Source organism: Eriocheir sinensis, chromosome 45 (genome assembly GCF_024679095.1).
Source record: "Eriocheir sinensis breed Jianghai 21 chromosome 45, ASM2467909v1, whole genome shotgun sequence".
NCBI classification, from domain to species: Eukaryota; Metazoa; Arthropoda; class Malacostraca; order Decapoda; family Varunidae; genus Eriocheir; species Eriocheir sinensis.
The window spans coordinates 13,045,715-13,066,441 of record NC_066553.1 but is presented as its reverse complement, the minus strand read 5'-3'; the positions used below and the strand labels follow the sequence as shown (position 1 = coordinate 13,066,441).

The 20,727-nt window shown below is 39.7% G+C and overlaps 1 protein-coding gene and 1 long non-coding RNA gene across 3 annotated transcripts; one reads left to right on the top strand and one right to left on the bottom strand.

Moving 5' to 3' along the window:
• Positions 1-297: 297 nt before the first annotated feature.
• Positions 298-8,551, top strand: LOC126980761 (probable endonuclease 4). Of its 2 annotated transcripts, XM_050831044.1 has the most exons (10): positions 309-506; positions 1,924-2,312; positions 2,617-2,698; positions 4,345-4,368; positions 4,487-4,623; positions 5,216-5,369; positions 5,554-5,672; positions 6,668-6,776; positions 7,397-7,501; positions 7,886-8,551. In XM_050831044.1, the coding sequence occupies exons 1-9, from the start codon at positions 449-451 to the stop codon at positions 7,429-7,431; spliced, it is 1,107 nt and encodes a 368-aa protein (XP_050687001.1). In that variant the 5' UTR covers positions 309-448; the 3' UTR covers positions 7,432-7,501; positions 7,886-8,551. The 2 variants fall into 2 exon arrangements, with proteins under 2 accessions (XP_050687002.1, XP_050687001.1); XM_050831045.1 differs by lacking the exons at positions 7,397-7,501; positions 7,886-8,551 and having other exon boundaries at positions 298-506; positions 5,549-5,672.
• A 150-nt stretch (positions 8,552-8,701) lies between these two features.
• On the bottom strand, positions 8,702-12,115 carry LOC126980765 (uncharacterized). Its single transcript, XR_007733566.1, has 3 exons — positions 12,100-12,115; positions 9,142-9,260; positions 8,702-8,939 (listed from the first exon to the last, which is right to left on the bottom strand). It is a non-coding gene; the product is annotated as an uncharacterized LOC126980765 (long non-coding RNA).
• Positions 12,116-20,727: the final 8,612 nt, after the last annotated feature.

Genomic DNA, 20,727 nt, shown 5'->3' with positions numbered 1-20,727 from the left:
TGGAGCCGGAAAAGGACAAGTAAACGATAGCGGTGAGTGAAATATAGAATAAGTAATCTCGTTGAACCTCTCCCTGCGAGTTATTTTACGGCTGCGAGCTGATTCTTACTACAGCCGCGCAACGTTGCTAGATTGTCGTACTCTGCCTCTTGTGTTTGCCGATTTCCGACCCAAACACTGCTTTCATCACCCAAATAACTGCATTCATATATGTCTGTCGTTTAAATGGTGAATTAATGGTGCTTCTTGGCAACAGTTATGGGCCAGAAACAGGTAAATACGTGGCTCTGAGTACGATAATCTGGCAATGGTGCTACAGCGGTGCGGCGGCGGCGGCGGCGGGCACTGCGAGGCTGTGGACGACCCGGATACTGTGTGCAGGAGGCCGCGCTGACCACAGGAGGGACACAGGCTGACGAGGCACTAGCGGGGACCCAGCACACCCACCATGGCGCCAGCAAGGTCCAGGAAGAGAGGTGACACACGCCTGTTGTCCGTACCTGGGGGTGAGAGTAAGGCGGAGGCGTGGCGGAGAGCGGCGCGGTGTGGACGAGCTATTTTACTTACTTGTCTTACTTGTCGGAAGTTCTCACGGCCAACTTGAAAGTCCACCGCCTCTACATTTTATTTGTATTTTTTTACTGTAGTTGGTCAATTATACAGTTTGAGGCTGCACCCCGTGGGCATGGGTTGGGTGGAATAGGAGGCTCGTCCGGTATGTTTTTAGGAAGGTATCGAACCTCCTTTTGAATGCATCTTTAGTGCATTTTGTCATGTCCCCGATTTCTCTTGGCAAGCAGTTGAAAAGCCTGGGACCAAAGTTGATGAAATGTTCGGCCTCAACACTTTTCAGCCGTTGTGTCACCGGAGAGAGTTTTTCTGCAACATGTTCTGCCAGACCTGGGGTGTATCTGACTCTTGATGGCCTCCTCTCCATGTGGGGATGGGCAGGGTACTAATTTTTCTAGTATCTTCCATGTGTATATGAAACAGTATCTCTTGCCTTCTTTTAAGACCATTAGTAATGATAAAGCTGTTTGTGAGATCTTTATACAGGTGAGGTATTCCTATGCGGGAAAAGTTTACCAAAAGAAACACTGCTCTAAATGCTCTCTAAAGTACTATGAACAAGTTAGTGGCAGATAAACATGTAATTAAAAAAACAGGAATTGGTGGTGTAATGACCTTGCAAACTCTCAAAGTTGGTTTCTGTTTCCACCTATGTTTAAAAGCGTTAGTAATCATGAAATAGATCTACTGCATCAATGAGTGTATGGTCATCAAAAACTGTCATAATGGATAAGATGTGGTTTTAAGGTAGTAGCTAAGGTGGTGGGCATGAGCTCTCACCCAGGTATCCACCATATTGATGCGAAGTGAAATGACGGTTCAGCGGCTTCACCTCGCTCCCTTGGATTAGCGCGCCATGCCACCTCCACCCTTTCTACCTTCATGGTCAGCCCACCTTCAGCACGGGACACAGGGATGGTTGGTGTGACGTGTGTGACAACAAAGAACCAGGTGGAGAGAGGAAGCATGAGCATTTGCCAAAGCAGTGTGGAATTCACTAGCATGAGTTAGACAGAAGTGGAGAACTTTGGGAAAGGTCTTTGTTTTGCAGTGGACTAATAATAATGGATGATAATAATGATGCTTTTGATGGAAAGTAAAGGGCATAGGCCTATTGACATCATGCCAGAAAATTTAAGTCTTCCTGAGGTGATTCTCGAGTAATGTCAGGAAATTTAGGTGTTTTATAACAGCCAATAGAATTTGTTTTTTGTCTTTATTAGGTACATTTCTGTTGAGTTTTAACTCTGCTTCCTAGTTATCTACACTTGAAAATCAATTCAGGTTAGTATTGGTAATTTTTTTCCCGAAATAATACATTGTTTTACAACCCCTACCTTTTATTTACTGCAGGAAGAACCAGTGCAAGTAAGGAGGGCAAGTCAAAGGATGAAATCAAAGCAGAGATTACAGAACAAGAACCAGAAAAAACACCATCCAGTCAAAGTGACGACCAAGAAGATGAAGAAATTAGTGTGAAAACTAAGGGCAAAGGGAAGAAGCCAACCAAAAGAGGAAAGGTGAAAGAAGAGATGACTGACAGTGATGAAGCGCAAGATGAAGAGCCTAAGAGGAAGAGGACAAAGAGGGCACCTGCCAAGCCTAAGGGTAGCCAGAGGGCAGCAAGAGGAAAAAAGTCAATGAAGGGGAGCTCTACAGAACCAAGTGAAGATGAAGAAATAGAAGTCAAGCAAGTGAAGAAAAAAGTTGCGAGTCCCAGGAAGAAAAATAAGAAAGGAGAGGTAGGCACTGATTTCTGTCTTCAGCAGTTAAGATTAGTATCAGGACATAGGTGGGTATCAGTATTTAAAGTTTCTAATGCAGTTCTTAAAATTCAGGAGGTAAATATAAGGTTGCACTGAGGACAAAGGTTGAGTAGTGTTAGGATTCAAAATCACTCAAAGAATTTCCCTTTCCATTTTTGCCATTGTCTTTGCATCATTATTATAGGTATCTACAGTTTGAAAGTGAAGATTTGTTTCTGTATGATTATTTTTTCTCCATTTCAAATATCCTCTTTACTAACATGTGAACTTATGGTCCCAGGATACACCTGTTCCTCGCCCCATCAAGTATGAGAGCCTTGGGGACGGGCCGCCTCCTGTGCCCTCCACTGGACGCAAGTACAGTCGCGATATGAAGTGATGTCGCCGCTCTCAAAATGTTTCGTACGGGAGCATTTGAAGGTAACGGAAGTAATGTGTGTTTATTATTTATGTTATAATGTTCCCTTTTAATGATAATCTATAATACGTTGTGATGTAAAACACGGTAAAATAACGTAGTAGTACCTGAATTACAATTATACATTCATTTATTTTAAAAAAATGCGACTGCGAATGTCAGTGTGTTGTCTCCAGTACTGAAGACAACCTTGAAATGTTTAGCTCACGTTGTGTGCTTATCTTTGCAAAACAGTTGTTATACGTTGTTCAGATTTAGGCTATATATATAGATAATATATATATATATATATATATATATATATATATATATATATATATATATATATATATATATATATATATATATATATATATATATATATATATATATATATATATATATATATATATATATATATATATATATATATATATATATATATATATTTATTTATTTATTTATTTATTCTGGGTCATTCCATGAACTGTCTTCTGCAGTTATTAATACACACGCACAGTATGACACGAAGCGAATGGACAGTTACTGGCATTACTTTGCGTTTTACTGATTAAGAAACGATCAAATAATAAGGTTTCACATTAAACACCTTTTATTCACTATTGTGGCTTCTTATCATAAGCATGGGCACTGAAATATATAGTAACATTGCTCAGTAACGATGATGAATGAAGAATGCCTTCATAGGTAGGGTTGCCATAATTATCTGAACTATCAAAATTCCGGACGCCTCTGCGAACACTCGACCATAGCCTAATGTTTGGCAACGCTGCGATTAGCCTACCTGCCCGCACCACCACCTCCATTTCAAAGCCATATTTTCTTATTTCCCCACCTTCCTCGATTATTCTATGGCACTTATAAACTGTGGACATGTTCCACTGATCACCTCCAAGCATTAGAAGTCTACATGAAGCTTTTGTCATCGTTATATTGACCAGGAAAGGCAATGATGTTTGCGATCGGCGGCAAAGAGTGAGTTACAAAACACGACTATTCTGAAGCTATTTATTCTTATTTTTCCATCTTCGACTATCCCTCGGTAGTTATAGGCTGCGGGCATCTTCCTTTGATCACTATCATGCATTAGAAGTCCACGGAAAGCTTCTGTTATCGTTATGTTGACCACGAAAGGCAAAGAGTGAGTCAGGGCTGAATAATAGGTATGGTGCGCGGGCGATGACGTCATCATCAAACGAGAGTATAAATTAAATAAATTACGCCATCCTAGTTCAGGATATCGACTAATTATGCATGTCCTATATTTTGTGCTTATGTTAGATTTATTGTTGTCAACAATGATCATGAAAAGATAATTTTACTTTCTGTTTGAGTAATATGTCGATATTTGGACTTCATTTGACTCTTTCCTTGGTGAAAGAAAACACTTTGTGTCAAAATATCTCGACAAGTCTTCGTAAAACATCATTGGATATTTCTTTTCTATTTTTTTTCTAGCTTGTAAAATATATTTAGTTAAGTTATGATGAAGATACAGGAAAATAATGGTACTCTTGAAAATATATAACGATACTTGTGTGATCGAAAATAAACGTACACGGCGACATCACTTCATATCGCGACTGTACATGGGCTCCCACGTCTCAGCTGCTGGTGGGTTCACACTTCTGCCTTTTCGTTAATCTTGGGAGTTTTGTGTTGGGAACTTTGCTACAAGAAAAGTTTTTTATATATGATATGATTTCTAACACTTAACCCTATCAATTATCAGGTGGAATATGGAATGCTTTTGAAAATGCTGAGGAGTGCAGTTCAAAGTCTTTTGCCATTTTCCTTCGCAACCAACGGCAGTGGAACGCTAAGCCCCTGGACGAGGAGACTGTTGAGAAGTGGAAGGAGATTGGAAAGGTGAGGTGCATTGTGCCTCCTGCATCCTTCAAACTTCTTCAGCATCTCCCTTTCCCTCATCCATCTATCTATATCCACAACTCCCTGCTCCTGCCCGGGAACTTCCTTCAAGGAGTTCGTTTTGGCAGAAGTGTCTCAATTTTTCCCTGTTGTGGCACTCTCAGCACATTCAGTCCCTTGCCTACCAACTCTCCAATACTCATCCACTCATTTATCCATTTCACTGGTGCTCTCCCCCGACACATCCCTCAGTCCTGCCCTCATATACTGTCCATAACTCATCTCTCTTCCTCATCTTTTACTGCCTCTAGCACATTTCTTTGTACTCTTTTAGGTCTTCTTTTTGTCTTCAACTGCCTCTTTTATCTGATTTGTCCACTATGTATTCCCTTTCTTTCCTCTTCCACACACCAACTACTTTCTCAGATGCCCTAACAACTGAACTCAAAGACAGACCTCGCCTTACTCCAGTACTGTATCCTGTCTCTACTCCTGCTCTTCCAAGTAATTCTTCCTCCGTTCTTCTTTAAATCTGCCTGTAGCCACTGTAGCCATACATGTACCTCTTAGATAACTTTGCTGATTCCCACAGGACTTTCCTCCACACCTGATCCTGCCTCATGGGTCCTACCTGATGAACCTGGGCTCCCCCGTACCCGAGACGCTGGAGAAGAGTCGTGCCATGCTGGTGGACGAGCTGCAGCGTTGCCAGCGTCTTGGCATCCCGCACTACAACTTCCACCCAGGTATCACTCCACCTCAAAATTAAAAGTTCAAACCCACCCACTTGCATCCACAACACACCTCCTTTTTCACATCCTTTTTACTTTGCTTTTTTTTTATATCCGGTTGTGACAGATTCTATAGTTCTTTTTTTTTGTGAGTGTGATGGACGTACTGCTCAACAAACTTTTCTTCCGTCCAGTCCAGGTTCCACCACAGGCAAGATCAGCCGCGAGGAGTGTTGCAAGGTGATTGCCGAGAGCATCAACCTGGCCCACAGTCAGACCAAGGGTGTGATTTGTGTGCTGGAGAACATGAGCTGCCAAGTGAGTGATGTTTTATTGCAGTGCTCTTGTCTTTTTATTCATTTTATTTTGTACTTAGTTATATATTTTTTCTTTTGTGTTTATGTACGGAGCCATCTTTGGTTGCATGGCTTTTCAGCTGATGAAGTGTTGTTGGCAGGAAATGAGAGGATGCTGCAGAGAATTATGTATGAATTTGATAAGGAAGTGTAAGAGGAGAAAGGTGAATGTTGGCAAGAGTAAGGTTATGGTACTTAAGAGAGTGCGAGAGCAGAATATTGAGTTAGCAAAGCCACACAGATTTAAGGCTGAGAAAACAGTGAGTGAGAGAGTGTAAGATCTAGTTGGGGGAAGAGAGGATGTAGGAAGTGATGGAGTTTAAGTACTCAAGGACAGTTCTGTATAAGTGGTTAAGGCCAGACAGATAATAGTGCATTGTAGATTTATGAAAGGAAGAGGTGTGTACATGGGGGTAGTGAAGGACAGAATAAACAGTACTATCCTCTCCACTCTGTCATATGCATTAGAGATACGGTTATGTAATGTAGCACGGTACTCACAGATACATGCAGTTTAAAGGAGTTATATATGAGAGGGAGAAAGTAATGAAAGAATGGATGAGAAGCTTGGTATGGCTGTCGAGAAAGTTGTAAAAGAATGGATGAGAAGCTTGGTATGGGTGTGACAACAAAGGGAGGTGATTGTGGAGTGGTTGAATGCATGAAGCCTGAAGTTCCGATGTGTTTAGACATGAGAATGAATGAAGATGACTTTGTGAAGAGAATATATGAAGCCAGGATCAAGGGAGAGGGTGTAGAGGAATGAAATGGATCAGTAAGATTAATGAGTATTAGGGAGAGAGTTGGCAGGTGAGGGATTAAGTGTACTGAGAGGGTGTGCCAGAAAAAAGAAAGAAATGCCTCTGCCTTGGCCACCCCCTTGAGGGAACACAGTTTCAGATATATAGATAGATAGGATAAGACTTGTGATGTCATGTTTGTCTTTGTCACCGCCAGGGCTTCACCATTGGGGGCGACCTTCATGAGCTGAGGCTGATCATTGAGCACGTGAAGGACAAGTCTCGCGTGGGCGTCTGTCTGGACACCTGCCACTCACACGCTGCAGGTGGGTTGGGGTGGAGGAGAGCAGGGCCTGGCTTGAAATCAGACAGTCAGAGATTATGATGTTTCCCAGAATACTTTTATTACATTGGGCATTGGAGGCAGCAAGGAATGGGGTCCGAGTAAGTTTGATTACGGAAAACCAGCCAGTGTAGACCATCACATGACCATCAGCTGGACACTAGAATGGGGCTTATGTAGTGAAAGCAAGTTATGATTTTTAAACAGTGCTTGAATAGGTCCTGACCTGACTAAATGATCAAACATTAATTATATGGAAGGTTGCAGTATTTTCAATGAGACAGGGATCAATACATGTTTCTGTGTTTTGTTGCATATTAAAAGTTGTCTGATGTTCATCATGTGTTGCTGGAGGGTAATGTTGGGGAGCAGGCATCTCCTGGTCGGGTTGGTTTTCCTCAGAGCACTTGCCAAAGTTTTTTATTTTCCACCTTGCTTGTTGAAAACCGTCATTGATGAAATATAATGGAAGAATTCTCATAATTAGTTGTCTGTAATTCTGTGAAATAATTTGTGCTGTGAATATTTTTTATGTACTGTATATATTAAGTCTGAAATATGTGTTGCGTTACTTGTTTCCTTCAAAGTGTTGTATGCCTGCAGGGTATGATCTCTCCTTGGAGGAAGGGTTTGAATAGTTGCTGGAAGATTTTGAGAAGATCATTGGATGGCAGTTTCTTCGAGGACTTGATATAAATGACTCCAAAGGTGTGCATGTCTGTTTTCATTTCTTGTTCTCCAAGTATTTCAGTGAACTAGTGAACTAATACCGACCCCACTTGATTTGTTATCCCCAAAATTCAGCATATTGCAACCTGGGCTGATCTAAGGGCCATGCATGCTAAGGAGCTGTACTGGTAAATTGCTCAGCATCCTCACACTCATAAGAGACATTAATTGTAACTTGAGCATGGTGAATGAGGTCATGATTAAATTGCTGCCTTGGGGCCCACACTGGTGGGACTGTCCATCATTGTGACATAACAGTTTATCAAAACACTTGGCCCACACACTTAATAGTGCTTGACTAACAAGCAAGCCTCTTCAATTTCTCCCTGATGTCTAGCTCTCCCTCCATTACAACTTTGCCAGGCCAAGTTGGTGACCACCTGGACCACCATGAGAACATTGGCAAGGGAACCATTGGTGTGGAGGGCTTCTTCCGGGTGATGAACTGCGACCACTTCAACGACCTGCCCCTCATCCTGGAGACCCCCTGGACCAGCAATGCAGGTTATGCCAACGAGGTCAAGGCGCTGACGTCATTGATTTTAATTGAGAAATAGTCGTTTGCATCAACATTGTCTCCTGAAGCTGATGGAGGAAAGGCATGACCTGAGGCAAGTAAGGCTGACTTGTAGGTAGCAGTAGGACAGTAGTTTGTGTTGCTGTGAGGCAGGTTATTGGCAGTGAAATCAATTAACTGTTTCTGTTGACAATAAAATTGGTTGGATGAAGGAATCTTAGTAGTGCTGCAATACTCACAGGGATGTGTGTAGTTCATGTTAGATAAGTGAGATGTATGGAATTCTGTGTTTCATATTGGAGAAATCTGTGTAATTTAAAGACAGAAATAGATAGGATATAAAGTGTGGGCCTTGAAATTTGTCAAACCAGTTACAGTGGCATAAGTGCCATATATGTGGCTGCCAAGCTTAAAGTAAGGGGACACTCACTGGCAGTGATTAGTAATTTTAAAAGATACCTGGAGATGTATCAGGTAACTCATGCCAAAGCTAAAATAAAAATTGAAGAATTCATGTTTTTGTCATCTTTTTGTACTTTATTTTTACTAAATAAATAAATCTTCACTCACAACACAAAAAGGATCGGTTCATCACAGTAGAATGCTTTGAGTTGGCAGTGACATTCACCATTTTTCCAGCCCATTGTTTCTTCCCTCCCCGAAGGAGGTGAAGGTTTGGGCTAGTGGGGGCAGATGCGGGAGGAGTGGGTGGATTCATCCAGAGAAAGATGGACGATGTGTGAGCCAACTTGAGCTTGTCGGAAGAGGAGGCGGCACTTGTACATCCCCGTCAAGTTGGACCTGAAGTGCCGGAACACAAGGTAGGAATGAGGGAGCTGGTAGTCTCTGCCCATCTGGAATATTGCTTCATCTGCCTTAGCTTCTTTGGGCATCTCCCACCTGCAGGAGGAAGGAAATGAGAAGTGTAGTACACTTCCTACGCTTTTTACGCTCATGGTCTTTTGTGCAGCCATCACCAGCTTGTTTCAGCAAGAAAGATGATTGCCATATTGTGTTGACCAATAGCTTATGATATATGGTGCTTCTCCGTCGGAGGTTACATGTGGTGAGAAGATGGCGGCCTTGGCTGCCTTGTACTCACTCCACATAGTAGTCCCAGTAGTGTATGTCGTTGGTGAGGTTGTCGAAGACTGCAGACGCGTTGCACAGGATCTAACCGCACTCCTGGGAGGGCACCCGAAGTATCCCGTCATTTGCAATCTGCAAGGCATCAGACAGGAGGCCAGACTGATTAATAGGAAATTACAAGTTGGTCAAGCTTCTCAAATATATTAAGTATGAACAATGATACATTATTATATTTTGCCAACGAAAGAAGCAAGAATGTGGTGTTATGTGTTTAGACCTAACTGCATTCAGAAAACACAAAGCCAGATAAAGAATTGTGAAGGCTCTGATGTTTAGTATGGTGTGGCAGCCCTAATAGGCTGAGTACTGGTTATGCAAGATGAATGTCTTAAAGATGGCTTCAGCACTGTCACTGTACAGGAAGTAGTAATTTATATTGATTTTTTTTTTTTTTTTTAAGAGAGAAAGCTATGATTGTTAGAGCATGTTTGATGACTGATTTAGTTTGTCTTTGTAGTTGATTTTATTGCTATTTGATGTAGAAATTGTTTTCACAAAAATTAACACAGGGGAAATGAGACCTTTTTTTAAAATCAGTATTCACTGGCTTGTAGGGCCCCTGCGTGCGTGCGTGTGTGTGTGTGTGTGTGTGTGTGTGTGTTGGAGAGGTCTCAAGGCTGTTGTCATAGTAGCTGCCACTTTAACACATACACACCGGTAGCTTAGTGGTAAAGCTCTGCGCTGGAAGGCAGAGGACACACACCGGTAGCTTAGTGGTAAAGCTCTGCGCTGGAAGGCAGAGGTTCGAGCCCCGCTCAGGCTGGGATTTTTCCACTAACAAGGAGCGGTTACTGTTCCCCCTTGAGCAAGGGAGGTGGTGTGTGTGATGCGTGAAGGTCCCGCAGTACCACTAATGAGCCTTGCTCTAATCGCGAGGATACTTGCTGGCGATGACGAGTCCAGCTCGTGATCAGGCCGTGGGTAAATCACTCGCGCACACACACGTATCCCGGCAATTCCATCATTGATCATAATAATAATAATAATAATAATAATATACGGTTTATTCAAGTATACGGCAGCCGTCAGGCTGAAAACTTGTATTTTATAAATACATTTAAATAAATTTCACTAACGATCACAAGGAGAAAAAGAAGAGGGGGATGGAAAACGGGGGTCAGACTTGTCTCTGGGAAAGGTAGGGGTGATGGGAGGGGTTGGATGGGGTGGTGCCGGGGGGGGGGGTGAAGGGGCGGATTCTTCCAGATGGCGGTGAGGTCAAGGCGATGTCTTGTGTGCCTGCACGCGCATTTCTCCTTAAAACACACACACACACACACACACACACACACACACACACACACACACACACTTGCCGTCATCATAAGAAAAATAAAAACGGAACGGGGATCGAGTGTGTGATCAGTGGATCGGCGTCCCGCAGCGCAGCACCGGAAAAAAAAAAAATCATTCACCTCGAGCCACAGTGCTGCCCACTGGTATGGCTGTTAAGAGTGCTTCTTATCGCGACGAAGTGCGGAACCTCCAACTGCGTGTGCCTAAACGCGGTGTGTGAGGGGAGGAGAATGAACCCATCACAAAACTAAGGCTTGTGGGATAATCTTTTTTGTCATACTCCCCTGTGTTTAGTTTCCGACCTTAATGGCACGGGGGAGCCATCAAGGGTAGGCGGTGGCCGAGTGGTTAGCGTGCTGGGCCCGCATTCAACACGCCATGGACAACGTCGAGTGGAATCCTCACGCTACCACCTGGGATTTTTCAGTCACCGCCGAGTGGCCTAATAAGACTACCCATCAACCCGGACTCGAGAAGAAACCGTTCAAGTGAATCAAGAATGAGTTCCGGGGGGCAGCATGAGCCAAGGATAAATGGCGCCACTATAAAAATTACCTGCGAAGAAAAGAAAAAAGAGGGCCTCCTGGTCATTGGCACGACGCACCATTTGTCCTCGTGCGGAGAAAACAAAAAAAATTCCTCTGACTCAGCCGGTAATCGGGCAGCTCTAAAGCGTGGGTAATGGTCGCCCTACTATTGTGTCCATCTTCTCCGTGGTATATTTTTTACTATCTATTTCACTTGTTTGTTCTACCAATAGTGTAATGTATAGTGTAATGATGGAAGATGTAGAGAGGATGCGTTCGTCTCGTCTGTGGGTAAGCGATCCTGTCCTAATATGGAGGTGTTGTGTATATACTTAATTGCACGCAGTATTCTCTTCGCTCTATCCGTGGCGCGCGTGTATATGTGTTGTCTATTTCTCTCCCCGTGGCTTGCGTATATCTGTGTTTATTTTCTCCGTTTTTCTACTTTATGGCGTGTGTGTGTGTGTGTGTGTGTGTGTGTGTGTGTGTGTGTGTGTGTGTGTGTGTGTGTATTTACCTAGTTGTAATTTTACAGGGCCTGGGCTTACCCTCGTGTGGTCCGGTCTCCGTATCTATAATTATCCAACTTTTTCCTTGTGTGTGTGTGTGTGTGTGTGTGTGTGTGTGTGTTCTCTTCGTCATGATTTTGCTATTACTATCATTATTGGATCTGTTGCCTTAATAACCATCGTGTTCTTGCCTCGAATAAGAAGAGTGTTGAGGTGGAGAGCGTTGTGTGATTATAAGAACATTGAGTAAGAGATGCTGTGAGGGGAATTCCCGGTTTGAGAACTGGGTGGGGGTAGGGGTAGAGAGAGAGAGAGACTGACAGACAGACAGACAGACAAAAAACAGACAAGCAAAGGCAGGAAGACCGACAAACAGACAAATAGACAGACAGAAAAGCATACAGAGACAGACAAAATCAGACAAACAGACGGACAGACAGACAGACAAAAAACAGAGAAGCAAAGGCAGGAAGAGACACACAGACAGACAGACAGACAGACAGAAAAGCAGACAGAGACAGACAAAAACAGACAGACAGACAGAGGAACATAATTTCTTAGTAGCAAGGCCGCTCATACCTGTCCAAGTCTTCCCTTTAACACTGGCCCCGCCTCCTCCCGACAGGCCGTTGCGTCAGTCCACCCGGCAAGTGTGTGTCCGCCCCGTAACCTGTTTGTGCGTTTCGTAATGAGGGAAGGTTGGGTTAGAGGAGAGAGTTTGTATTGTGTGTTCTTACGTTATATGCTCCTGTACAACGTTGTGTCGTTAAGTGGGAAGAGTTGATGGTGAATTGAAGGCTTGAGTCGTGTTTTTAGTGCGGTCTTTGGTGTCTGTCTCGCGTCGCCTCGTAATTGGGGAAGAGTTGACGGTTAAATGAAGGCTTGTTGCTGTTGTTTTTCATATTACGTTCTCTAGCTTCTGTTCAGCGTTATAGCGTAATGAGAAAGGAATGGCTGAGAGGAGAAAGCCTGTGTTGTGTGTTCTTATGTTCATTTGCTTGATTTCAACGTTTTATAGTGATGTGGGAAGGGTTGGAGAATGGAGGAAGCTTCTGTTGTGTTTCATTCCGTATGTTCAATGTTATATAGTAATGACGGAAGGGTTGAGCTGTTTATATATCTATTTATTTACCTATATATGTTTTTCTGTCTACCTGTCTGCCTCTATCTATCTATGTATTCTGTCTATCAAGAGGAGATGAAGGAGGAGGGAGGATGGGGAGATAAAGGAGGAGGAGAAAACGGAGAAGATGAAAGGAGATGAACCAAGGCCTTCTAAAAGGGAAGGCCTGTGCACAGGGGGCGTGACGTCAGCCTACGTCACGGGGGTTGGGCCATGGATAGCGGCCTGCTTGTATGGCAACTCGAGAGCTATCTGGAGAATCTGGCAGCGAGCGGGTCGCGACCGGGATGACCAGTCGAGGATTGCTCGTGACCCGTGAGGAGAGCCTGATTTACTGCGGCATATTTTACACCATATTGCCGAGACTTTAGGATAAATCTGTGATAATAGAGACAACACAATGCCGGGGAAGTGCTCCGTGCCTCTCTGCAGAGGAAATTATAATAGTGATTCTCGTGTTAGTGTCTTCTCCTTCCCGAAGAATCCAGAGCAGCTGACCACATGGGTCCGGGCCATTCACCGCGAGGATTCTTTTATCCCCACAAACCATACCAAAGTAAGTATATCAAATGATTCGTATATGTTATATGTATCTTTCTTTGCCCGGCTACACTGTGGATTTAATCAAGCTACTTCTGTTGTAACTCACAAGACATTAGAGAAGTATTGGAATCTAATTGTTATTATCAATGTGGGAAGCTGATGAAAACAATGGCTCTCCAGTATTTTCTTATACTGGGAAGGAGGATGGCTATTTTTAATGGCATTACTGTTATGAATATTGTTACTAAGGTCCTGATAAAATTCAAGCATCAGCTTTCTAACAAAAAAATAAACTAGCTATAAAGAAAAGAACCTCATTTCAATTTAGTTACCCAGCCATATGTCCCGTATACTCAATTTTCTTTTAGTCATTTTAATAGCCTTATTTAATTCTTCTATATATATATATATATATATATATATATATATATATATATATATATATATATATATATATATATATATATATATATATATATATATATATATATATATATATATATATATATATATATATATATATATATATATATATATATATATATATATATATATATATATATATATATATATATATATATATATATATATATATATATATATATATATATATATATATATATATATATATATATATATATATATATATATATATATATATATATATATATATATATATATATATATATATATATATATATATATATATATATATATATATATATATATATATATATATATATATATATATATATATATATATATATATATATATATATATATATATATATATTATATATATATATATATATATATATATATATATATATATATATATATATATATATATATATATATATATATGTTTCAGTTGTATTACATAAATATCTACATTTTCTTCATCTTACAGGTGTGAACTTCACTTTCGTCCGGAGGAAATCGAGGAGACTTCATTTTTTGATGAGCGAACCGGCAGAACACTTACAGCAAAACTGTCAATGCCAAGGCTTCGTACTGGAGCTGTTCCATCAGTATTTCCTAATTGTCCCTCCTACCTCTCTTCATCTGCAACGTTGAGAGAACCACCTGAGGAAAGGAAGTGCCGGAAAGAAAAGGTTGCTCTTCAAGCTGCCATAGCACAAAGCATCGAGGAAGACTTACAGTACCAGCAGCAAAGAAAATTTACAACATTACAGGAACTCAAAGATAAGTTGACATTTCTTGAAAATTATTGGACGGTAATAAGTGATGAAGAATCTCTCTCAATATGCCACATCATTCACTCGCCCCATCCAGAAATAAAGTTAGCTCTTGAAATTGACAGTAAGTTAATGGTAAAGGTTTTTGTAAATAATGTTGCTGTGCAAAGATTAGGTGAATACAGCATCCCTTCAGCCATTGATGAGATGAATTCTCTTGAACAGTTATTAGAGAACCTACAGAAATGTGACGGTGAAACCTATCCTTCCAGACCTAGTCAAACCATTTTTTTGCTGCAACTTGTTATTTACTTGCTGACACTCCTTCAAAAACAGTTGCCTAAACATCTCAATACTTTGACAGTAATATGTGAACAACTCCGCTTGATGACTCTACAAAGGATTGAGTATTCACCGGACTTCATGATTTTTTCATGCCTTCTGCATAGCTGCTCCCCACAAGGCTATAGATTCCTGAGGAGAACAGGGTATTTCATCCTACCTTGCTTGTCAACTATTCGAAGACTGACCTTATCACAAAACGTGAGTCCTGCATCTGAGCAGCAAAAGAGTAACTTTTTGATGTATATAAGAAATAAGTTTAAATTTTTGTCACCCAAGGACACAACTGTAACTCTAATGATTGATGAAATTCATATTAAGTCATTCTTTGACTATAAAGGTGGAAACATTGTTGGGTCAGCTTTTAGTGGTACCGAGGCGGCAACCAGTGCTTTTGTATTTATGCTGAACAGCGTATGCTCAAAATTTAAAGATGTTGTCCACATATTGCCTTCTAAGTCCATGAAGTCAGAAACACTGTTCACCTTCATCAATACTGTTATACAAGGATTAGAAGAGATTGGTTTCAGAGTCATATGTGTCTTAACTGATAACAATGCCATCAATAGTAAAGCTATGTCCTATTTTTCTTCTCCGCCAAAATTGTCAATTGCTTACCCACATCCATCAGATTCTTCCAGACCTCTCTTTTTCATGTTTGATTCAGTTCATTTATTGAAATGTATTAGAAATAACTGGCTTGGACAAAGAGATATCAACCAGTCCATGAAATTTCCAAAGTTTTCATTTGATGGCATATTCCCCACAGTAAAGAGCACTTGCAATGCACCTTTCACTACTCTAAAGAGGCTTCACTCTATAGAAGAAGATTCACTTTTAAAGTATGCTTACAAGCTAACTTTAAAATCTCTGTTCCCATCAAGTCTTGAGAAGCAAAATGTTCATTTAGTCATTCAGATTTTCAATGAATATATTATTGAGGCACTTGTCACTATAGGGAAAAAACATTGTTTGCCTTACTATGAAGATGTGGCTGAATTTATTAAAATAATTTATCACTGGTGGACTGTCATGAATGTTAAAAATCCATTTAAAGGTATCCGGCTCAATAATAAATATGCTACTCCTCTAACAAATGCCAGTAATGACGATAAGTATTCTTTCCTAAACAATTTTTGTACATGGTTAGAACACTGGGAGAGTATGCCGGACAGGGTTGGAAGGCTGTCTAAAGAGACATTCAGAGCACTCAAACATACAACCCACGCTATGATGGAAATAACAGACTATTGCATAAATGAACTTAAGCTGAGATACATCTTACCAGGTAAATTTCAAACTGATCAACTTGAGTCCAGGTTTGGACAGTACCGTCAACTATCTGGAGGAAATTATAATATATCTGTTCGACAGATTTTTGAGAGCGAAAAAAAGTTAAGGATGTTATCAGTACTCAGGCTACCTTTTGATGGCCGTAATGTGGAACTACAAAATTTTGATATATCTAACTGGGAGAAATTTGACAATACAGAGATGCTCCATACTACTAGATATGACTTTGTCATAGCACCACATGATATTGAAGACTGTTCCTCACATCTCTCAGTTATTGTATATGTGGCTGGATATTGTTGCTTTGCTGTTTGCAAAAAAATGAAATGCACATTTTGTAGAGAGTTGTTAACCTCTAATGAGGAGAATATACCTGACGACCACCTCTACATAAAGGGAATTAGCAGGGGGTCTCTCCTGTATCCAAACGACTTTGTCGTTACATTTTGAATTTTGAATTCTCCAAATCATTAAACCAAAGAAAGTTAGCCACTGAAACAACAGCAAATGCTTTGATTGAAAATGATGAATTCTTCCCCATGCATGACTGTGAGGCTGGCCACAGCATGGATAAGATAAAGAGAATGTTATTATGGGCATCTTCAAATACTATGCTGAATAATTTCTGCAGCAGGGAAAATGATCATATTCAACAGATGAAAACCAATAAGAGCCAAGGAAAGAAGAGGAAACTTCAGACACTTACATAAATTATTCAGTTTGATTCAGTCATGTGTTCATATGCTATTGGTATTCATAAACAATGATGATAATTATAATGATGGTAGAGGTAATAGTAATAGTAGTAGGAATATTAAAGATAGCAATAGAAGTGGTGGTGGTGGCAGTGGTAGTAGTAATAATAGTTGTGGTAGGAATAGTGGTGGATGTTGTTGTAGTAGTAAGTAGTACTAGTATCAGTAGTAGTACAATTTGCAGTAGTAGCATGGTATTTTTATTATTATTATTACTATGATCATGTATTATTATTATTATTATGGTTATTATTACTAGTAGTACTAGTAGCAGTAGTAGTAGTAGTAATAGTAGTAATATTGGTGGTGGTGGTGGAGGTTGATGTAGTAATAGCAGCAATTGTAGTAAATCTAGCAGTAGCAGCATGGTAATATTGTTAGTAGTAGTAGTAGTAGTGGTGGTGGAAGTTGTTGTAGTAGTAAGTAGTAGTAGTAGTAGTATTAGCAGCACTATTTGTAAGGCTAGCAATATTAGCATGGTATTTTAATTAATAGTTTTATTATTATTATCATCATTATGTATTAATATTATCAGCAGTAGTAGTATTGGTATTATTATTATAGTTGTTATTATTATTATTATTATTATTATTATTATTATTATTATTATTATTATTATTATTATTATTATTATTATTATTATTATTATTAGTAGTAGTAGTAGTAGTAGTAGACTAGCAATATTAGCATGGTATTTTAATTAATAGTTTTATTGTTATTATTATCATCATTACCTATTAATATTATTAGCAGTAGTAGTATTGGTATTATTATTATAGTTATTATTATTATTATTAGTAGTACTAGTAGTAGTAGTAGTAGTAGTAGTAGTAGTAGTAGTAGTAGTAGTAGTAGCAGTGGTAGTAGTAGCAGTAGTGGTGGAGGTTGATGTAGAAAAGTAATTGCAGCAATAGTAGTAAATCTAGCAGTAGCAACATGGTAGTCTAGTTATTATTATTATCTTTATTATTATTATTGTTATTATTATTATTATTATTATTGTTGTTGTTGTTACTGTTATTATTATCTTTACTGATGTTATTATTGTTATTATTATTATTGTTATTACTATTATTGTTATTATTATTATTAATATTATTATTATTATTATCATTATTATCATTATTATTATTATTATTAGTAGTAGTAGTAGTAGTAATAACAGTAGTAGTAGTAGTAGTAGTAACAGGGGCGAAACTACGGGGGCATGGGGCATATGCCCATTAATGAACTGTGCTCTCAAATGCCCCCAATCAAGATGGGACTGCTCATAGGCGTAACCAAGCCCAGAGGTGGACTGGGATGGGCTGTAACCAGGCTTACCCTCCTAAAATTTGGGCAACAGCCTGTTTTTTTATTACTATAACTAGATCAGGAATTCCCAGTATGGGAACCAAGGTCCAAGGAGCGTTAACTTTGAAAGTGGCAGGCCCAGACAGGGTTGATATACTAATCTTTTTTTATTTAAAAGTGTCTTATGTTTTATTTATGTATTTAATTTATTTTGGTTTTATATTATTAATCTATTTATTTATTTATTTATTTATTTTATTTTCATTTATTTTTGCCATGCTACGGTGGTTAAGAACACTTCACACATGTCACAGAGTTATAAAGTATTATCGCTGTAGGTCTGTGACTGTGACACGTGTTACTGGAATTCGTCTTTCCGTCAACAAACAGATAGAACCATAGATATAATATAAAAGCGATAATATGAAAATAAAATAAAAACTATAATATAAGAATATAATATAAATTTTCATAATATATCTATGGACAGAATCGCCTCGTGTTCATGAAAAAGTCCATCATTATTTATAGTCTTTAAATAAGAGTCACCCCATAAAAATCAAATATAAGATATTTATTTTATTATATCATTGTTCATTGATTAATAAATAATAAAGAATAGGTTAAAAATTGTGGTTCATTTACGTGATACCGAAAATAAATGATAAATTTGAGTTTTGTACTCAGTATTGTGTATAAGTTTGAAATAGTTACCATTCAACAGGCAGTAGCATTGATAGAAAATGGGAATAATCAGCTGTGTGGTGATGGTGGTGACCGTGGTGCACGGTACTGTATGGTGGGTGATGCTTTGCTACTCCTGCGGATTGGGAGTGATTTCACTGGCGCCATCTTCTGTCCCAACTCCCAAGGGCACCTGCTTCTCGATGGGCGGCTCCGTCCGCACGTAGTAGTGTTAACAATGATTATATATCACAATGGCATTTGATAAAAGTAATGACAAGGACAATGCCATCATCCTCGGTTTTCATGATTAGTTGGATCTGTGCAGATACACGAGCTTGGAATGATGAAGTTCAGTTCCTTGCATTTTCAATTTTTGAGGCATGTCGATGAGGTCCGGCTCACATATAGCAGTCAACTGTTAGTCCGTGTATAACCTTTCTCTTTGTGCGGCCGGGATGGAAAGAATATATTAGTATCCTCGCCGGATTACTCCGGCGATGGAGATAACTGATGATTTCTTTTACCTCAGCCATTATCAAAGGCATTGTTTCAGATAAATGTAATGGTCGTATTTATTCTAAACATAGCGCCCAAGAACACATATTTAACAAGGCATTCACAGTTGTAGGCATTTCCAGGGGTATTTTTTTTCCTAGTGGCAGTTTAATTGAGCCTTCTGTACAATGAACCGAAAATAATACTAATAACACGACTGATTTCTTTTTGCCCTTTGGAAGTAGTCCTTAGTATAAGGATCCCGCTTGGTGACTGGTCAAAAGGCTTCAGAACTAAACCCAACCTAAATTTAAATCTTTTAACTTAGCCAATTCAGTCAAATCTAACCTGATCCAACCTAATCATCTAATTATTGCAACTAATTCCCATAGGAGCCCTAACCTATTACCCTGGTTCGTGAAAACATTACAGTGATACATTGCCAAAATAAATTGCCAAAAATAACTGCTCGTGTGACTGCGCCTTTAGGGTTTGTACAGCGTAATGTGTACACCACACTTCGCACTAAGACTAAATCAGCTACTTTAAAATGTAATTTGTGTGCATACTGTAAAGACCGGTGGCCTGCTAAAACATATTTCGTTTGTGTACAGGCTGACTCGGTGACTCTTGGCTGACCAGGCTGAGGCAATGCTTTCAAGATGCAGGCCAACATTAAGACATTTTTCGCCAAGCGAAGGTAATGCATCTGCAGAGAGTGACAGCAGTAAGAAATCAGATGCAGGCAAAGTTACAGAAGATGTGTTATTTCTTGATGATTCTTCGGATGACAGTAACATTTCTGAAAGTGATGAAGAACCTTATTCAGAATCAGAAAGACCCTATGCCGGGCCCGAGAGACGGAGAATAATTACCCGAGCCTGCTGAAACTTCCCGACCCCAGGACCTAGTGATATCAGTTCTGGTCGGTTAGACAAGCCTGTGCAACCTTCATCGTGTATTTCCTGTGACCCGCTTTGAACTTCGAAAGATCTTTCAGATCAGCCTGGTATCAACAGCACACGTGGTTGGAATACTCTGTTTCTCAAGATGCTGCATACTGTTTCTCTTGCAGGAACTTTCCTGTTCCCAACAAGTCTAGGTCTGAAAACAATTTCACTCTTGTTGGCTATCGCCAATGGAAGAAAGCAACCGAAAAAGATGCTGGATTTGCCCAGCACGAGCGCAGTGACTATCACAGTTTGACCTTCACTGCATGGAAGGAGTTTGAAGCACGAGTGAAACAGGGAAAGACAATTGAAGCATCATTAAGTACTGAACATGGAAAGATTGTCAGTGAAAATCGGCATTACATCAAAGTTGTTGCAAAAGTGCTATGTCTAACAGCAAGGCAAAAAATAGCTCAAAGAGGTCATAGAGAAGACAAGGACAGTGAAAATAAGGGCAACTTTTTAGAAATTATGGAAGCAATATCAGATCATGATGACATTGTGAAAAAGAAGCTGAGATTCAGAAA

What these genes read in the sequence shown, in the direction of transcription:
- LOC126980761 (XM_050831044.1), top strand. Translation starts at nt 449, where the DNA reads ATGGCGCCAGCAAGGTCCAGGAAGAGAGGTGACACACGCCTGTTGTCC. An exon ending in CTCCACTGGACGCAAGTACA is followed by an intron (nt 2,699 to 4,344) that starts GTCGCGATATGA and finishes CGCGACTGTACA; the next exon opens with TGGGCTCCCACGTCTCAGCT. An exon ending in TGGAGAACATGAGCTGCCAA is followed by an intron (nt 5,673 to 6,667) that starts GTGAGTGATGTT and finishes TGTCACCGCCAG; the next exon opens with GGCTTCACCATTGGGGGCGA.